The 13833-nt window shown below is 45.8% G+C and overlaps 1 protein-coding gene across 1 annotated transcript in view; it reads left to right on the top strand.

The window, feature by feature from the left end:
- Positions 1 to 13833, top strand: part of kcnh7 (potassium voltage-gated channel subfamily H member 7) — a gene marked incomplete at both ends in the record, with an annotated part of 43202 nt that overhangs the window by 16448 nt on the left and 12921 nt on the right. Inside the window, 7 exons of the mRNA XM_084442941.1 lie at positions 2287 to 2748; positions 2938 to 2958; positions 4652 to 4863; positions 7868 to 8293; positions 10342 to 10741; positions 11409 to 11608; positions 12737 to 12989. Of these exons, the coding sequence (XP_084299067.1) occupies positions 2287 to 2748; positions 2938 to 2958; positions 4652 to 4863; positions 7868 to 8293; positions 10342 to 10741; positions 11409 to 11608; positions 12737 to 12989 (1974 nt within the window). The remainder of the gene's footprint in view (positions 1 to 2286; positions 2749 to 2937; positions 2959 to 4651; positions 4864 to 7867; positions 8294 to 10341; positions 10742 to 11408; positions 11609 to 12736; positions 12990 to 13833) is intronic.

Genomic DNA, 13833 nt, shown 5'->3' with positions numbered 1-13833 from the left:
GATCCACTCCTTGAAGCGTTTCATTGTAATTTCATACTGAGTTATTGCAACGGATTAATCGCTGCCGTATGAGTTGGAAATGAATGGATTTGGAGTAAATGACCCTTGGAAGGCTTAATGGTAGGAACCAGACACGGAGGACCGTCGTTGCTCTGGGACGGAATTAAGAACCGGGGCCCATAAAGCTGTAATAGGCTTCTGCATTTCCCTCACTGGCTGCTTAGAAATCCTTTCTTTGCCCCGTTCATGTTCTTCTACAAACTCAGACTCTACCAGCTCCTTCAAGCCAATCCTGTCCCCAGCACACCGTGATCTCACAGATAAACAACTTTGAGTGATCGCGCATATCGTTCTCTAGATGGCACAGCTATCTTCTAAGGATGACGGCAAACATTTCTGGGGATGATGCCGCATAGCTGGGTGTCGTTAGCGCACAGTTGAAGGCGGTGTAGGCGGAGGGGGGTTCATGATCTCACGGTGACCTGAGTGATCTGTGGTGTTCAGGAGCACTTTAGACAGCAGTTCACTGCTGCTGCTGCTCCTCCCCCCTCTTTTCGTCGAGATGTAGCTGATTGGTGGGGATTGCTGTAGCGCCTATGTCATCGAGGTGGGGGCTACACGTTTTGTTGTGGATGTACCTCCCTACCCCCTCCGCCATACATGTCACATAAAAACAATATATGATTTTTATTCTGATTAAATAAATGCTAATAAATAACAATTAAACAATAATAAAAAAATATTTACGTATAAAGCACTTCATTGTGAGTTCACTTTTTTATCTCAAAGTGCTGAAACAAGTAATAATAATAATAATAACCATAAATACTTCCTTAATTTATAAATCTTTTCTCATTGTGAGACCATCTCACAAGTGCTGAAACAATCATTATTAGAATTATTATTATCCGCTCCGAGTGGGAAATAAGTCCTTACCCCAAGTGAAGGAGTTTGAGTATCTGGGGGTCTTGTTCACGAGTGAGGGAACCATGGAGAGGGAGTTTTGGCCGGAGAATCGGAGCAGCTGGTGCGGTTCTGCAGTCGCTCTACTGCAGTCGCTCTACCGCACTGTTGTAACGACAAGAGAGCTGAGCCATAAGGCAAAGTACAGTACAGTATGTCTATAGTCACCACAGCTATATAATATAATAATAGGTGACAGAGGTGGACTACACACCTCCTGCCTACCCAGCCTATCAGGAGAGACCTGTCCAGGAGCTATGCTGAGTCCCCAGCCTATCAGGAGAGACCTGTCCAGGAGCTATACTGAGTCCCCAGCCTATCAGGAGAGACCTGTCCAGGAGCTATACTAAGTCCCCAGCCTATCAGGAGAGACCTGTCCAGGAGCTATGTTGAGTCCCCAGCCTATCAGGAGAGACCTGAGCCATGTTGAGTGACAGCTGTAGGCCGGGGCTGTTATAACATCAGCGCACGTGGCAGGGGAATGGAACGAGATGGCGGTGACATGACGTCTGGGGGGTGCTGAGCGATAGTCACCTCCTGGGCTCGCTTTCACCGGCCCTTCCATTGTTAATGAGCCACAACTACACACACCCTCCCTGATTCAGGTGGCTCCTATAGGCCTGTGTGTGTGTGTGTGTGTGTGTGTGTGTGTGTGTGTGTGTGTGTGTGTGTGTGTGTGTGTGTGTGTGTGTGTGCGTGTGTGTGTGTGTGTGTGTGTGTGTGTGTGCGTGTGTGTGTGTGTGTGTGTGTGTGTGTGTGCGTGCGTGTATGTGTGCGTATGTGTTTTTTGCGTGTGTGTGTGTGTGTGTGTGTGTGCGTGTACGTGTGCGTCCACTCTGAAGATGTTCCATGTTCTCCGTTCATGGAAAATCACTATAATCACTATAAACCAATAACAGTTGACCGCAAAGCCGTTACATATTCAGGAAATGTTATTTCTGGATGAAAGTTAATCCAAAGGTAATTCAGCCAGGTACACTTGAACAGCATGGGATTAAATGACAAATCCTCTCTCCTCTGTGTTTGATCGGACCACAAACCGCACAGCATGAGGAAATCCAATAATTGAATTTCATATAATCACGGAAATTAGAATGTGCCGCTGCAGGGAATCAAACAGAAGTGCCATGATTCAAGTATCGCTGACTGAACTGTACAGTAGATCTACAGTATATGTACCTGAACACTGTACATCACAGTTCTATTCCTTCCTTTAGGGCAGAATAAACCACATTAAATCAAATAGCCTGATATCACTTAGTTGCTTAAGTAGATATATTCAAGAATTCATAAGCAATTTCCAAATGTTTTGTCGTTTCTTAGGGAAGAGCAGATTCTTCAGATTCCGCCAGGCTGCCCTGAGCCTCATGGGAACAAGCAAACAGTCTCTTCCCCAAGAGGACCCGGACGGCGTCATGGTGGACTCTGTCACGCTGGAGTCCCCCATCACCCGCGAGGACTCTGTGGCCCTGAACAGCCTCCCCTCCCCGGCCAAGGACAGCCCCACGGAGGCCAACGACACGCACGCTCTCATCAGCTCCAGTCACCACTCCTCCCAGGCAAGTGTCACTGCGCCGGGACCCCTGGACCACTCGTCCCCCAAACACCCCTGGGACCGGCTGTACCAAACGGAGCAGCATCAGTCCAGCACCTGCCTGGCTGCAACCAACGCATTCTCCCGGGGGGGTAGCATCAGCAGCATGAGACGGGCCTCCTCCGTCCACGACATGGAGGGGACCTGCTCCAACTCGAAAGGCCTCTTCAGGGATCGACATGCAAGCGAAGGTGGGATGAGAATAACTCTGTTGCTCTCCTTATACTGCGCTTTTTAAAATAGTTTCCTCGCAGTTCGTCTATAAATTTCGCCTGATTTTGAAGACGTACAGTACAGGTGAGGTTTCATTGCTGGTATCTTTATCCACACAATCATGTCTTCCTTCTCTTCTCCTCTCATTGCTGTGGTGCTGCTTTTAGACAATGGCCGGCAAATCGGAGGTAACCATGTGTTGTCTGTCCATGCTCTCTGTGGACTGCCCTGCCAGCATGTATTTCTAGTAAAGCATTCGACATACTGATGAATGTTCTCATCAGACCAGCATTGACAAGGGCCCGCTGTGCGGATGTAACCCATTCGTTTCGGCATGCCCTTGGTGGGAATCGAACCCTGGTGCCCCACGTGACAGACACCATTTTAACCAGCTGTGCCATTGGCGCGGGTGGACAATATTTATACTGGGGAGTGAGTTTAACCAACAACTCGCTACCTACGCGAGGACTCACTAAAACCCAGTTTAAAAACCCACTAAAACCACAGATATTACCACACAGTAGCCCGGTGTGGCGGTAACGTTCTTGCCATGCCAGCTATTACTGTATGTCTTCCGGAACAATCCTGAATAACAGCCTGCTCTCTGCACTAACTGCTTTAATACCGTTGCTATTTTGAAGTGTACCTGCATGAAATAACCAGTTGTCTTGTACCTCTATCGCCTACTGCAATTTAACAAAGTAAGATTGTTCTTTCTCTCCTGCCCATGACTGTCCCTGGTCACAGAATGCCAGTTTTCATCATGGTTTGGTTTATTGCTACAGCTTTTCCCCCTACCAGAGTAATTCATAAAGCACAGTAAACCTATATTTATTACTTGGGCTGTCAATCAGTTAAAAAATTTAATCTTATTAATGACATGATCTGTAATTAATTATTCTAATTAATCGCAATGAATCACATATAGCATTTTTGCTGGGAAAAGCCCCCAAATTAAGATATTTCAATTAAAAGATGTTACATTATTGTGGCAGATGAGTAATTGAATAGACATTACAAAAGGTGGCTTTAAATTATTATTTGCAATATCTTACAGTATGTGGCAGTATCTTACAGTATGTGGCAGGCTATCAATCAATCTGAGCAACATATTCAGCTTGTTCCAATACATCCGTGGATTTTCTAAACTCTTGTGCCTCTTGATGCTGGCTTATAGCTGCATTGGAGGACGCAATTTGCAATGCTTGCATTAAGACCTTGTCTTCTACCATATTAATTGACCTGCAGCCCATAGCAATTCATTTTGCGACCGAGTTTGTCAATTTGTCTGCGTACATTTTTTACTCATTTATCTTATTAACAGCCCTGAATTGACAGCCCTATCTATTACCTAGTACCTGGATACGTATGTGTACAGTATGCTGGATATCAACCGACCAATTGAGCCTAGACTACAGCCAATAACTCCCTGTTGGGTTTTAGGAGCAAGGAGTGTAAAAAGAACCATGCATCTTATTCGACACACGTGTGTCTTGTGACAGAACATGAGAATTGTCCTTATTTTGGCTCACAGTGCAGTACTAGAATGTGTATTCACGATGTACCTGGTGCTTCCTGCTGGGGCGGCTGTAGCTCAGTTGGTAGAGCGGGCCCTTCAATGATCGAAGGGTCAGTGGTTTGAATCCCAGCCGAAGTGTCCTTGAGCAAGACACCTAACCCCAAAATGCTCCCAATGAGCAGGTTAGCGCCTTGCATGGCAGCTACCGCCATTGGTGGGTGAATAAAAGGCCATTGTAAAGCGCTTTGAGTGCCGCTAAGGTGGAAAAGCGCTATATAAGTGCAGTCCATTTACCATTTACATTCCTTTATTAGGGGTAACCTGATGCTCTAACAGTCTTTGCATGTCTTTGATCCCTCCAGGTCCATTGAACCACCTGAAGTCCAGTTTGCTGGGCTCTACCTCCGAGTCCAACATTAACAAGTACAGCGCCATCAACAAGATCCCGCTGATCGCACTCAACTTCACCGAGGGCAGCGACAAGAAGCCCCACTCTCCACCTACGTCAGAGAAAACCATCATTGCACCGAAGGTCAAAGACAGGACACACAACGTCACAGAGAAAGTCACACAGGTGAGGGAGCAGGCTCCTTTAACACAATATGCAACTGTTGAATAGTCCTTTTATAGTTAGTAAAAAAAATCACATCATTGCCTCTACCCTCTACCTCTAACCTCTTGAGGGACGTGTTTGGTCCTGGTTCTGCATGTTAGGATTCTCATAGGTTAGTGTAGAGGTTAGGTGCATTCTGGGTACAGTTATTGGTACAGTAATTATAGTTTTTTACAGGAGTGGCCATTGCACCTTATTAGGTACACCTATCTAGTACCGGGTAGGATTCCCTTTTGTCTCCAGAACAGCCTGAATTGTTCATGACATGGATTCAACAAGTGCCCTTCTGCACTCCAAACATTATGGTCTTTCTAGCTTGAACAAGTCTGGCCTTTCTCCTCTGACCTCTCGTTAGCAAGGTGTTTTTGCCCACAGATGTGCCGCTAACTGGATGCTTTTTGTTCATGGCACTATTCTCTGAGGCTGTAGCCTAGTGCCTGAAAATCCCAGGAGGCCAGCTGTTTCTGAGATGCTTGAACAACCACGTCTGACAAAAGCAATCATGCCATTGTCAAAGTCGCTTAGATCATGCGTCTAGACCATTCTAACGTTTGGTCAAACAACAACTAAACCTCTAACCCTCTTCACCATGTCTACATGCTTTATGTTGCAGCCACATGATTTGCTGTTGGGAGGATCGGAGCAGGCTATTTGTGTCAACGAGCAAGTGTACCTAATAACTGGCAACTGTGTAGATGGTTCTTGTTTGGGTAATGTAGTTTGATAATCATGGATAGATTAGACTAGTGATAGTGTATGTCTCGGTCATGTACTGTACAGGTATGTGTCCTTTTTGTCATGACCATATGCCGTGTGTCTGTGGGTGCTTCTGCTTGACAATACTCATATTCTTGTATACTTCCTTCTGGAAAATAAGGGGTAAGATCAGTGTAGTACACCACCCCCTTTTCTTTCTGTGAGGCGCATTGTGTTGCCTTTATGTATGAAATGCGCTATATAAATAAAGTTTGATTTGATTTGAGTTTGATTTGATAATCTGTGCTCCCGTGCTTGTGGTAAACTCTGAGTGCGATTGAGAAGTAAGTTTGCTCCTGTGTGCCTGGTTAGAAAAGGTTATATTATAGGATATCTCAGGCCACTAAATAGTTTGGATCAGTGACATTAGGGTACCGATAATTAGAGGCAAAGAATATCAAAACTATAGTGGTGGGGTTGCATCATGTTTAATATATCAAGGTTTTCTCTTGCATCTGAGATATTTTTGTCCTACATTGTTTTCAAAAACGTTAGCGTCGTTTTGGAGGTCACTGCGTCATGTTCACAGAGCATTTTAGGATGTTTTCTTGAAGTTTAAATCTGTATTATTTGCATTTTCTTGAAGTTTGAATCGGTATTATGATCAGGATACCTGCAAATGTTTACGCTCGCTTCCACTACTTCATTAGTCTGACTCAACGGATGTAGGTTTTGGCAATAAACCTCCTCATTTCTTGTCACATTGCCCAATCAGTGGCGAGACTGGCAACGCAAATTAATCTGATTCGGGCCAAGAGATTCTCTTGGCACCAATCAGATTCGATCCAGACTATTTTGTAAGAGCACTGTTGCTGCATCCGGGGCTTGGCTGGCCAAGACGACTGTGATTGGTTTAAAGAAATGCTACGTTTTTCCCCCCCTATTGCAGAATGGTAATATATCCAGCCAGACCTGTCTCCGGCGCTGGCACAGCGTAAACGAAGTGTGGAGATAGGTCCGGCTATGCGAGACTACTACTTCATTGACACAATGAATGTGGTGACATAATTGGTGGCGGACTTCCTGTTCAGTTGTTCCATATGAATGCACTAAAGGCTTTCTAGCACATGCTTGACATTCCGTCATCTTAGTTGGTCCCTCAACGAGTAGATGAAAGTGACTCCGAATTACACTCAGACCCTTTTGGAAAACAGAGCCATTTGACACTTGCAATCTACTCAAAAGACACAAGCCCTCAGTTTTTATCGCAGAGCACACACACCAGCCCATTAAACTCCTACCGGTGAGAGAAAGCCTGGATTGAGCCATAGCACAGAACCAAATGCTACAGTGCATGCCCTGAATGAGTGTGTGGATGCATGCTGCAATCCATAACTCATTTGGAGAATGTGCTGAAGCAACAGAAAGCAAAGACACCTCTGGCCTCCTCGTCGCTTCTGCACTATTTATCAGAGAACTCCGGCTCCCGTTTGCCCACTGTCAACGTTTATTAAACCAGAGAGGAGAGCTCTCGCTGAGCATTAGATTACAACATTCCTGGTCCGCTCATAACGAACCACTACTGTAACTCACTCCAGATGTGGAGAGAAACCAGTAGATGATACAGTGGCAACATTACATGATTATCTACAGTAATGTCATCAAATTCAAAACATTTTATTGTAAGGAAAGTTCTATAGTGTTCTGCCAGAGAACATTGCAAGATTGCATTATAGGAGAACATTGCAAGATGTCCATTACGGCATCTTCTTCTACTTCACTTACAATTAATTCATTTCCAACCATGGACAGAATGTACAGCTTTTATTAGAAGTTCCACTGGAACGGTCTGATATGGTAAATCAGATTATTCACATTCTGGGGTCAGAAGCAACCTTTCCGTCTGTCAAATGAGAGCAGAGGACTTGGAGTTTGACAGCAACACCTACTCTCAGGTTTGCTAAATTATATCTGCTATTAAGTCCATGAGTCTCTGGTATTCTACCTGGATTGGCCTGGCAAGAGCTGCTCACTTGGTTAAGTGGTCCTGAAGTAGTCTTGGAAACTGTCAGAATAAAATGATGGGTAATTAATATTTAATTGTGTCCTAAAGCACCTTGAGACTGCACGTGTCTTTGAAATCTAGACTCATAATCAGGAGAAAGACACTTATTACGCGATCACCTCTGAACCGTAAGGAAGGATAGCACTGGCATTTAAAGTGTCTTGATCAATTTAACAGCTGTCCACCCTTGTCCACGTTCTGCAGGTGTTGTCTCTAGGAGCCGACGTCCTTCCGGAGTACAAGCTCCAGACGCCGCGCATCGACAAGTGGACCATCCTACACTACAGCCCGTTCAAGGCGGTGTGGGACTGGCTGATCCTGCTGCTGGTTATCTACACGGCCATCCTCACGCCGTACTCCGCCGCCTTCCTCCTCAACGACCGCGAGGAGCAGAAGAGGCGCGAGTGCGGCTACAGCTGCTCGCCGCTCAACGTGGTCGACCTGATGGTGGACATCATGTTCATCATCGACATCCTCATCAACTTCAGGACCACCTACGTCAACCTGAACGAAGAGGTGGTGAGCCACCCGGCCAAGATCGCCATCCACTACTTCAAGGGCTGGTTCCTCATAGACATGGTGGCGGCCATCCCCTTCGACCTGCTGATTTTCGGCTCGGGATCTGACGAGGTAAGCCGCCTATGATGCGTGTCTCTCCCGTGTGTTTTTCCTCCGTTGGCGTACGTATCTTTCCCAGCATTCTCAGCGTTGCTTCCACTCTTTCCTGTTCACCAATCCCAGACTTCTGGCCCCCTTACAGTATCTCAACGCCTGAATATGTCTGTCTCTGCTCTGAACAGATTACTGTATTAAATTGCACGTTTTTTTTTTTTTTCTCTCGTTTTTCTTCTTATGAATGGTCGTCGTTCTAGAATCCATTTACGTGGATTAATGGCTTACCAAATGGCAATCAATGATGCATTTATATGAGGAGAGAGAGAGCCAGAGGGGGCTGTGTGCACAGCTGACACGCAGACACGAGAGAGAGAGCGCCGCTAGCGAGCGTGCAAGGAGGCTCGTAGCCGTGTTTGTTTTGGAGGTAAATGTCCTCTCAGGCCCGGGGCCTCTTCGGCGCTTTATCATTCTCTGATGTCACACCGGTAGCGCCGGAACTGCTGATTATAAAACGTAATCACCCATCCCACCTCCTCTGACTCACCGAGAGGATTGATGGGAAAAAACCAGAGGAGGTCGAGGATGACGTCATCATTATTTCACACACAGAAAAATGACAACAGTCCAGATTAACGGTCTAAGAAGACTGGCCATGTGAACCACATAAAACATGTACAGTATTAACATGTAATAATAGTATAGACTGGCCATATGATCGTCATATTACCCTCAAGTTGTTTGCAGCCTTTGCAGCGTCTTAGCCACCGTCTACATCTGTCTTCTGAGTTTTTCCCAAGTGTACAGTTGGTATTCAGGAGTCATTTCATTTAAAGGCTGTGAGGCTTATGGAGGCTTTAGTGTTCCAGGGCTTTTGAAAACCTTCTAAATGCTATATTTTTTATCAGTGTCTTTTTGTTTTGTAACTGCTCCTCAGCCAACACCCTGCAGTTTAGTGTATTAGCAATATCATTTTGTTTATAATGAATTTTGAAGCTTTAACTTATTGCGGATATCTTGAACATTTTGTCCTGACTTGAACTGTAGCCTACCTTCAGGTCTCGAGGGAGCATGTGATCAGAGAGGAGCTGAGGGCATTTGTATTGCTTAATGATGTCTATGAATATTATTATGTTGTCAACCATTTCATTAGGGAATTGTACTACCAAATACTAATAACTCAGGGGAGAGCTAATAACTCAGGGGAGAGCTACAGTACGTATTAAACCATGCTGACCGTACAGTAAGACGTCCAGTCTCTGGGGGTGTCTCGTTCATTTACATCTCCCTCGTGTCCCTCTTTGATCTCCAGAAGCACCCCCACCCCCACCCCCCCTTCCCACAGCTGTAAGCCGGTGCCATTGAACGTGAAACATTCTCTCCCACACACAGCGAGGGATCCATGCAGTAGAACTACTGTCTGCGTTAACCATGAAAGAGGCTCTGAAAGTAACGGATGGTGGTGACTAACCTCACTTTCCCAGGTCGTGTTTTAATTGTCAGGCAAACAAATGGTCTCCCTGTAGGGGACGGCCTGTAAGTGTTTCTGCTCCGGTCTCTCCTGACGAGACAGAACGAGTGGCAAACTCCCTGGGACTCGTCCGGCGCCTTGGCTCCCGCGCAGACTTCAATAACGCAGGATTTATTTACTGGCTGCCGGTTTCTGCAGCTCACGAGTGTTGATTTGGCTTTGACCAAAAAAACAAGCCTTGGGCGGTTGCCAACGTGGAGAGCGTTTGAATTATGCTGTTTAATGAACTGAGCAAATTAATCAGTGGTGTTGATGAAGAGGAGTTGGGTCTTATCCTTTTTTTATAGACTTTAATTTAGAAGCGCTTGAATAAAACAGCAGTTGGCTTACATAACTGAAATAGCCTAGATTCCTAGTCACCTCAGGATACCATTCAGATAATCATAGCACATGTTGATATTTAGCACATGATATTTAGTAGAAAAACAGTAGTATTGAATGGAATTCCACAGTTTTTACTGTTTGTGAAATCATCCTTATTCTGAATGTACCACAGTTGCTTAGGTAATGTGTGACTCTTGCCTTGTACTTTAAGACCACTACTCTGATTGGCCTGCTGAAGACGGCCAGGCTGCTGCGATTGGTGCGCGTGGCCAGGAAGCTGGACCGCTACTCGGAGTACGGCGCCGCCGTCCTCATGCTGCTCATGTGCATCTTCGCCCTCATCGCCCATTGGTTGGCCTGCATCTGGTACGCCATCGGCAACGTGGAGAAGCCTTACCTGGAGCACCATATTGGCTGGCTAGACAACCTGGGCGTGTCCATCGGCAAGCAGTACAACTACAGCGACCCCAGCTCCGGACCGTCAATCAAGGACAAGTACGTGACGGCTCTTTACTTCACCTTCAGCAGCCTGACCAGCGTGGGCTTCGGGAATGTGTCCCCCAACACCAACTCTGAGAAGATCTTCTCCATCTGCGTCATGCTCATCGGCTGTGAGTCTTTTTTACCTGCTTTGGGTGCTGGTGTGACCGAGTGAAATGTGGAGTAGCTGGTGAAACTCGTGCCTCGGTAACACTTCATAATAAGGGTACATTAATAAGCATTAGTTAATGCATTATTAAGCATGAAGTAACAGTTAATTTATGTCTCTATTAACCATTTACTAATGTTATTTATGTTAACTAAGGTTAACTCACCTAACCCTAACCCTAACCTTAACTAATATTAGTAACCTAACCTAACCCTAAATAAGCATTAGTTAACAGTTAACTAATGTTTTTTGTGACCCTTATTGTAAAGTGTGACCCACGCCTCAAAGGAGAGCTGACAGTCCCTCCAGGGGGGGGGGGGCATCCCTATTGGAGCAAGCGGGAGAGCTTGTTGAGTGTGGGGTTCGAATCCCGCCCTGGGCGAGTCCTTAACATGGGTCGAACTGTTGAACACAACGCAGACGAGAGTACGACGGTTACACTTGGAACGCTAAAAAATAATCCATGTCTCATTATATTTTGATACAAAACAATCTACAAGTACATACTATTAATAACATTATGCCATTAAACCATTACTTTTTGGCATTCAAACTATTTATTCGAAAATTAGAAGCACATTGTATGACTTACTAGCACCCTTGCATCTCCCTGCCGCCCTGCCTCCCAGCCCTCATGTACGCCAGCATCTTCGGGAACGTGTCGGCCATCATCCAGCGTCTGTACTCGGGCACGGCGCGCTACCACACCCAGATGCTGCGGGTGAAGGAGTTCATCCGCTTCCACCAGATTCCCAACCCCCTGAGGCAGCGCCTGGAGGAGTACTTCCAGCACTCCTGGACCTACACCAACGGCATCGACATGAACACGGTGAGCAGGGCGCACACCCGACACAGCCTGGGGCCATCAGCCAGCTTTGACAGGGCCCAGAAAACATCTGATCAATACATACTGTATTAAGGGGCCCCAGAGGAATATTTTGTTCACGAGGGCCAAAATTCCTGCCAACGTCCCCGCGACCGAGTAGCTCAACCTCCTGCGCCTCAGTCTGTAGGCTGCTTAGCGTTCTGCAATCTGTAAGAAATGTGTTTGTCGTGGTTAATATGTCAGTGTGATCTTGGAAAAATGCTAAATGCTTAAAAAAAAACTTTTCTCTCTCATGGCTGCTTTTATATTGGATTGACATCTCTACATTGGTAAGATCAGGAGGTATACATATGAATTGTAATCATGTTTTTTTTGTTTTGTTTATTACATTAGTTCTCCAATAACAGCTTGTGACATTTTACCATAATTATACCATAATTCCCATCAAAAACATCATCATTTACTATTGTTGCAAGCATTATGCAGCACTTCAAGTGAACCGGTGACACCCTAAATCTCCTCCACCCGCCATCTGTTCTCATAGTATTATTTGTGTCATCACTTGAGGATGCAACACAATGCGTGATGTGTTCTGCCATCTCCCGTTTGCTGTGTGCCAGTGCGGCGCTGCAGTCTGCATGTCAGCTTTTATTAATAGTGTGCTTTGAGCTCCAAGCCACGGAGATAAGCTACACACACCGTACGCAATACGCATGCATGGGTTGGCGCAAGCTTGCTTTAACAGGATGCTGGTCACATTAGTGGACTAATAGGCCTACTGTATGCCTGGTATTTTTCCTTTACTTGCAAGATTCTTCATCCACACCTCATTGTAATATCTCATTATCACCACCGAGTACTGTGCACATACTGTAAGAGTTGAAATCGGGTTGAGTCAGGTGTTTTTGTTGAGGTAAGTAAATTCTGCTAGCTTTTCTTCTCATCTTCTAGAGGGAAACAACAACCAGCGCACATTATCAGGGGGGTCTTCCAGAAAGCGGGTTTTCACTCGACTCCACTTACCGCCGGCCCCCTCGGCTCCTGAGCGCGGGATAGGTCGCTGGCCGACGCCCTCCTCCGCCTTCCCGCCGCCCGTCACGTAACCGCCCGTCCCCCTGCGCTCCGCTGCAGGTGCTGAAAGGTTTCCCCGAGTGTCTCCAGGCGGACATCTGCCTCCACCTCAACAAGAACCTTCTGGAAGGATGCAAGGCCTTCCAAGGGGCCTCCAAGGGCTGCCTGCGGGCGCTGGCCATGCGCTTCCAGACCACGCACGCCCCCCCCGGGGACACGCTGGTGCACTGCGGGGACGTCCTCACCGCGCTCTACTTCCTGTCGCGCGGCTCCATCGAGATCCTGAAGGACGACGTGGTGGTGGCCATACTAGGTACGCGCCGCCCTTGGCCGGTGATCGCGGTTATGTAATGAGTTGAGTGAGTTGCTGAATGTGTCTTTGTAAGATGTGTTGTATGACTTTACTTCAAAAAGTGAGGAAACCCGTTGACTGAGAAAAGTTAAGGAACTTATTTTTTGTTTGAAGAATTTTTTGCATGAACACAGATAACTTAATTCAGTAAACTCATTTGAAATGTATTTAAGGACAAAAAGTAGAGAAAACTACAGTAAGTCTAAATGGGTAATGTCAACAGAGCACCAAAAATGAAGTCAGATGAACATATGTTTCTAAAACGACATAATATTTTATAGTGCGTTGTGTATTCAATACATTCTGCTTGTGATGCATGTTAGAACAATAATATTTAAATGATCAACAATTAGTATTATAATTATAACTTCCTCCCTTCTTGGTTTTATATACTTGTGTATGATTTTCTGGAGGTCCGTTAGAAGGACTGCTGCGAATTAATGATTAATAGGACCTCATCATCAGTGTAGGTTGCTTCATATCTGCCAATACTGTATGCAGACTTGGTACAATAGGCCTGGTTGGCACAGGCTGGGGTACAGGGTGCCCCTTACCCCCAACAGAAGGATCTCTCTGTTCAAACCCTGAATCCCTGCTGTGCTGACTGCTCGCCCAAATGTTCCTGTGAGGTGTCAACACCGGAATGCATTGTGAAGTAGTTGTCTAATCCACTTCTTTTTTTTTTCGATTTTGGCTTTAGATTTAGACACTTTGACTCGAATTGTGTGAAGTAAGCTTCCACTCAGCAGGCGCTGTCTTTTTTGAGGAATTGGGACTGCCTACTGTATGTGACAGGAAAGAGAGT

The sequence above is a fragment of the Borostomias antarcticus genome (genome assembly GCF_949987555.1).
Source record: "Borostomias antarcticus genome assembly, chromosome: 9".
NCBI lineage: Eukaryota > Metazoa > Chordata > Actinopteri > Stomiiformes > Stomiidae > Borostomias > Borostomias antarcticus.
Note: the sequence above shows the minus strand (reverse complement) of the source record. Positions and strands in the feature narration are given on the sequence as shown.